Here is a 7,137-nt window from a genome sequence, read left to right on the forward strand (position 1 = left end):
AAATATATATGAATGTGCGTATGTGAGAGTGTCACACTCGTGAACCAATGCTTCGATGCATATGCAGCAAGACATTCGCGTAGAAGATATACGGCCAGTCTTCGGTATATCGACTAGAAATAGGTCGAGATAATATCCTCAATAATAAATTAACTGAAAACCAATGCCCAAAAGGCAACGACAAACATCCTGGCATTCAACTATTTATCCACCGTTGCACGTATACACTAGGTTTAAAGCCATACTACAGATACAGAAGACCCCCACAGACCCCCCCCCCCCCATCCCCTGCCCCACCCCACTAGATATACTTTTCTGATCGATAGTAACCAATATCAGGCGAAAAGTTGTATTGCAATTCCAAACTTCGAACAGGGGCGATCTATCAAACCAACACGTGGTCTCCTGACTTGCGATAGGCTATTTTTGGACTAAAGCCAGCTATACCGATAAGTCATATCCGGACTCGCATATTGACCAATGTGAGATATGCATGTACAAATGCATCCGCCCAAGTGAGTTACACATACATGCTTGAGCTCCCGTATTGACCAAAGCGAGATATGTATACACAACTATAGGCCCAATCTAACATATCTGGCCAAGTGAGTTACACACACATGCATGAACTCCCGTATTGACCAAAGCGAGATATGTATACAGAATTATATACACAATCTTATATATCTGCCCAAGTGATCTATACATACATGCACGAGCTCCCATATTGTCCAATGCGGGATATGCATGCACACACACACACACATATATATATATATATATATATATATATATAAAATCTCACATATCTGCTCAAGTGAGTTATACATGCATACATGAACTCGCATATTCGACGAAAATAAGATATACACATTTACTAAATACTTGTACTCGCATGTTGGTCAAAGTGAAATATACATACATCAATGAACCACCGTAGTCGACCAGAGTGTGACATACTTGCAAACTTACATGCACGGACTCCCACATCCGGTCAAAGTGGGTCATACAGACATAAAAAAATAAGCAAACACCTATGTTACATATGAAAGCAAATATGCAGATGGTGAGCATCATATCGAGTAAAAAGATCAATATATTCTATCCCGCCAGAGTGAGATGTACATATATTCTTGCACACACAGGAACTCCCTTAATACATGCATAAACCGACATAGCACATACACAAACTCCCATACTACATACACAAACTCCCGTGATATATACAAATGCATATACAGAGCTCTTGAGAATCGTACCTTGTAGAATGGCCATGCCAACAGAACAACCAGCGTTCCGATCGCAGGCCCTCTTATATAGGCAATAAGTGCTTCGGTGAGGATTTCCTTATTAGTAGGATACACTCCTTCCGGTCGTTTCTTCGACTCGGTGTCTAGTGCGCTTTTCTTGGTAGCTGATACCATGTTGATTATAACTTGACTATAACAATAGGACTCAATCCTCCACAGTATATGTACGGCACTTAATTTGTTCAGGAATTGAACAGAACGTGAACATTAATGTGAAGCGTGTAAAACTATTACACACGCGAACACTCTGCGGGAAACCAGAAAATCTCTGACTTTCTGCCCAACTTACAAACACTGGCGGGACACTACTTCAACTTTTTCCCTAGTAGAGTAGCGTACGAGTGTGTGCATGTAACCTCAAGAGGTTGCAGCATTAACACGTCTATGAACAGTAAAGCACTACACAGATTTATAGATTGCACGCACCAGCCACAAGGAACACAGAAAACGAAAATGTACATATCAACTACGTATTTACTTATCAGGCATCAGCTGATCAGCACAATTTTGTTTCTAAAAAACGAAATAAGTCCAGGACTCCTGGAGTCCTGGACCGGGGACGGTTTTTTTATCCTGCCCAAAAGAGCATACAACATAAGCCCGTTAAATAAAAGAAGTGGGCTATGCCGCTATGGTTATAATATTATAAAAATAGGATATGTAGTTATGGTTATTTATATAAAGAGGCTGGATGTTTCAAGGTATAAGAAGGCTACAATTACATAGTTAAATATGTATATACTTTTATAAAATACAATACTGTTTTTAAACAAAAGAGTATATAAAACATATTTAAAAAATTAAAAAAAGGCTTTGTACATAAATACCAACCTCATTACGTTTCCCGTTAAAACGCAAGTTTATCCTAAATATAGTCCTATACGTTTCCAAATAGGTACATTTTTTTGAGGCGGCCTAATTGTCGGTTGTGAATAGTTTCAAATCACCTTTTCATTCAAAAGGTCAATTTTTCAGGTGCAAATTTGGAAAATTGCACGGTCGATTTGCCCCCGATATACTTTAAAACGCTTTTAAAAAACAAACCCTTTTGCGTTTACGTTTTAAAGTTTATCTTATATAGGAAAAACGTGTTGAGCTTGGCATAAATATGTACGCAAATAAAACATACGCCTATGTAATATAGTTGATTTAATAAAAAAAATGCATTTTACAATTTACCATCACCGTTTAAATACGTATTGTACGTTTTGATTCATTTGTTTTTTTAAGAAAATATATATGTACATATGTACGGTTTTTTTAGAAGGCTAAGGTTTGGCATGTAAATATTTGAGAATGCACCGAGGACTCGAGGAATATTCGGTGTTTCAACATATAATCATAATCTAAATTCTAACCCCCCAACTCTAAGTCTAACGTTTTTGAATATCAAAACTATAAATAGACACTGAGCCGCCTTCTGACAGTCTCGACTGAGACGTTTACACTTTAAAAAAACAACGTAACGCGGTTTGTAGTAAGACCTCATGAGTAAACGTAATGCGGTTTGGATAAAGGCCTGTCATAGATTATACCGTTCTAATATTCTGAATTCCGGGATGTCAGTTTTGGCGCGATGAAAGGCCGACTTAGTCGCAAATCTCAATACCGTTTGCTGTCGTGCTGATATCATAAATACTTGTGTGTTTTAAATCAATACCGCAACAACTAGTCTATGTACTAAATATAAATACTTGTTTATATATACCCATAGTGATGTATTAGGTGATAAACGTAAGTGGGGTGCCATCTACTTGTATTACGTCGGTATATATGTATACTGGTATGTACATGTATAGATGGACTTACGTGTCATGTTCGAGAAGAATGTACAGAAGTGTGCTAGTGTTGAAGTGCGACGACATCGAGCTGCAAACACGTGTGTGCGTGTGCACATAACGTAGTTATATACCACTATTATATTAGAATTGTCAACAAAATCAAGTGACATCAGAGCCAGAAACGCTCGTGTTCCGTTTCAAACGGATTCAGTATACAGCACACATACACATATACACATCCGCGATCCACAGACAGTCAGTGATTCTGTAAATATGATTCCCAAAGTTGGTCGGTCGAAGCCGATTAGCAAGACCTCGAAAACAGCACCGAAACCCGAGCCAAAACACACACAAACAGGTGGGTTTCAAGGTAGCGCAGCACGTGCCACTTTCAAAGACACTAAATCACACACGATAGCGAGCACATCTACAGATACGACAACACAAGGAGTGGGTGCTGACGTTAGAACAAGTGTGAGTACACTAACCAGTAGTGATGGCGCAGTAGATGTGGGTGTTGTAGGGGAGGGTGAACTTCCAAGGAAAAGTATCGATGTACACACACAGAAGAACATAGGACAGGCTTCTAGGGCTCTCACAACAGCAACCACACATACACGCACCCGTATACATGATGATGATCTTAATTCAGATACAGAAATAGAACAATACCATGCACCGGCAACGGTTAGGCTGCCTGCGGTAAAGGCGAGCATACGCACACGTGGAGAAAGTTTTGATCCAGATACAGAACGAGGACAAGAACATGTAGTAGCAGAAGTTGAGCTGCCCATGACAAATGTGAGCATACCCAATCGTTCTGAGCATATAGTGGATAGCCAAACGAAGAAGCGAGTTGGCACAAAACTACAGTCGACAAGCAGAGCAGATAAAGTGTTGTCAACACAGAGTGAAAAGACGAAGAAAGAGATCGCAAATATTTCTGATGCAAGAGCGGGCGCTGAGGTTGTAGGATCGGCACTATCCACGTCCTTGACAGACATATCTGCAAACACAGACCTACCTTTAGAGACTGTTAAAGCTGGGAATGAGGAACTCACACAAGTACAAACACAAACACATGCACATGCACAGGCGCACACCACTGTGCTTACCAAAGCATGCACAGGCGCACGCAGAGGTACTAGGAGCATCAGAAAGACGTCCAGTAGTTGGGTTACTGAACCTGTACAGGAGGATACCCTTTCGGAAGCAGGTGACACTACTAGTACAGATTTGGCCCGAAGTACGGAGGTTGTCGAGGCGGAGGCATCATCTCTGACTGCAGATTCAGAGGCAGCCGGTACTGCAATAGACGGTGTTGGTACAGTGGCGGATGGAATGGGTGACCAGATGGATGACAAAATAATGGATGACGGAATAATAGATGACGGAATAAGCCAGACGGCAGCGAAGCGGAAGAAAAGAGCGAAGGAGGGCAAGCACGCCAAGAAGAACCTTAAGAGAGGGGCGGAGACGATCACGAGTTACTACCAGAAGGTCGATGTCCGTAAGGGTACACCCCACGCAGTAGATGGTAGTCAAGGCGATGACATGAAGAGAGGCGACGATGAATCAATCGGCGTTGAGAAGGGAACAGATAAAGTGGATGGTGAAGTACCTGTGACTGCTGGTGAGGGCTTGGACGGGCACGCAGCTGCAGAGGACAAGGGAGATACAGTCACTGCACTTGTGGAGACACAACCAGGTGTACCTGGCGGAGGGCAAAAGCGTGCACGAGGTAAGAGGAAACAGAGTGTGGATGTTAGAGGGACTGTAGCGAAGGTAGGGGACGAGGGTGGGAAGAGTGCTATTATCCACCCAGACGTGGAGGGGGGTGAGTCTGTGGCTGAGGTGGCTGAGGATGCAGATGCAGATGTCAAGCAGAATAGGGACGATACGAATGGGCCAAAGGCAAGTGGTAAAGGCAGGAAGAGAGGACGGCGGAAGAGCCAGCAAACACACGAACACGTCGGAGAGTGTTCGGAAGTGGATTCAGATGTGTGTGTCGAAAGGGATCTAGCTAGCTCTGATACCACCCATGACGTTGGGGTCCATGACAGCGGTGGTGGTGCTGAGGATGCTGAAACAACCGGAGAGGAGGAGAAGAAGAGTGCTCGTGGTAGAAGGATGCAGATTCAGACTGCCACGGGAGAGAGTGTGGGCACAGACGTGCATGTGGATACGAATGCAGGCAGCTCTACTACCGCACAGGGTGCCGAGAACTCAGACCCCAGAGAGACCGTCAAGGGCAAACGAAGTGGAGGTGCGAAGAAGGCCCGGAAAACTGGGTTAACAGGCAAAAAAACCACACGTGGACGAGGCAAACAAACCCACAAGGAGTCAGGTGCGACATTATATGTCGATATGAACGCTGCTGCCGAGACAGATGCGGATGGAGCCCCCTCTGTTGTTATTGTGGAACCGGAGAATCATGACGCCGTAGTGGTAGTAAGCGGAACGAGTAAGCGCAGCGTGCGTGGGAAAAGCAAGCAGCTGCAGCATGAAGGTGTGGTTGGAGATACGGGGGCTGATACGGATGCAGTCCAAATAGTGGCCAGCCCTATTGCTGCTAAGCAGCATGTGAAGGCTGACCCCGGAGAAACCGTATCGGTGGCAGGTAGAAAGGGCGAGAGGGGTGTGCGGGAGAAAAGCAAACTTATCCTGAACGAGTGTGTGGATGTAGAAATGGACGTAGATGTACCTGCGGATATTGATTCTACTAGCAGTAGGCGTACCCGTGGAAGGAGTAAACCGGTTCAGAAGGACACGGGCGAGGATGTGGATCCGAATGGGGATGTTGTCAGGGATACTAATAGCGATGTAGCCATGGATACCGAAATTATTGATACTGAAGACACCGTGCTCAAAGTAGATGGTATAGGCAGGAAGAGTGCACGCGGTAGCCGTAAGCAGATACTTCAACCTGCGGAGAATCATCTGGACGTGAACGCAGAGACTGGCATGGATGTGGAGAAGGGCACTCAAGCGGCTCAGGCTGGGGAGGATGGTGCCGCGAGAGAAACCGTGCCAGAGGTGAGTAGGAAAGGTGTCCGTGGTAGGCGCAAACAACCACGTAAAAATAGTAGGAAGGGATTGGATGCGGAAGGAAATGCAGACGAGAACGGAAGCGTGCCTCCTGCTACTGTGGATACCGAGAACTTAAATCTCGGGGAAGCTACGGTGTCTCAAGGCGAGAGAGATGCAACGACAAAGGCTGACACAGCAGTAGTTGTGAAGACGGAAAGCACCAATGGAGATGGCGTTAGTGGCCAAGTTGAAGCTCAACACTCACCCAGGTCATCGAGATCGAGATCACATGAGCGATTCGTATCTAAAGCTAAACCGGGGAAAGGGACCGCTGCACCTGAGAGTGAGGATAGGACCGCTGCACCTGAGAGCGAGGATAGGACCGCTGCACCTGAAAATGAGACAGGAATGGCACTGGAAGGGGAGACGGATATCCTAACTGCCAATGAAGGTACCGATGTCCCTGTAGTCGCTGACAAGACCAATACGACAGTGGTCGCATGTGAAGCAGCGATCATTGCAGCCAAACCTGATCAAAATGTGAGCGATGCATCCAAGTCCGATGTTGGGACCGTTGGGGACAAAACGGCAAAAGTCGTAGAGGAGGCTGCGGAAGTGGTCGAAATACAAGACACGATTGCTTCTCAGAGAGGGCGGAGGACAGTTCGGGCCCCGAAAAATACAATTCAGGTGCACGACAGTGAAAACGACGAGTCGAGCAATGTCCAGCAGAAGAGTGAGTGTGATCGTATTTTTCGCTTGCAGATGGTGTATGCACAATCCATAGAAACACGTGCATATGTGCACGAACAAATGTATGTATGCACATGTCAACAAATCACACTCACACACACACATATATATATATATATATAATATATATATACCTATATATATATATAGTATATATATATATGTGTGTGTGTGTGTATATATATATATATATATCTTTATATATATATATGTATATGTATATATATATATATAATATATTTATAACGTATATATACATATAT

The 7,137-nt window shown here is 44.1% G+C and overlaps 1 protein-coding gene across 1 annotated transcript in view; it reads left to right on the forward strand.

Annotated features, from left to right (window-relative positions):
• Positions 1–3,042: 3,042 nt before the first annotated feature.
• The window catches only part of SARC_05342 (hypothetical protein), a 23,668-nt gene continuing 19,573 nt past the window's right edge, over positions 3,043–7,137 (forward strand). Inside the window, exon 1 of the mRNA XM_014300798.1 lies at positions 3,043–6,857. Coding sequence (XP_014156273.1) covers positions 3,365–6,857 — 3,493 coding nt within the window. The 5' untranslated portion in view covers positions 3,043–3,364. The remainder of the gene's footprint in view (positions 6,858–7,137) is intronic.

Source organism: Sphaeroforma arctica (genome assembly GCF_001186125.1).
Source record: "Sphaeroforma arctica JP610 unplaced genomic scaffold supercont1.337, whole genome shotgun sequence".
NCBI lineage: Eukaryota > Ichthyosporea > Ichthyophonida > Sphaeroforma > Sphaeroforma arctica.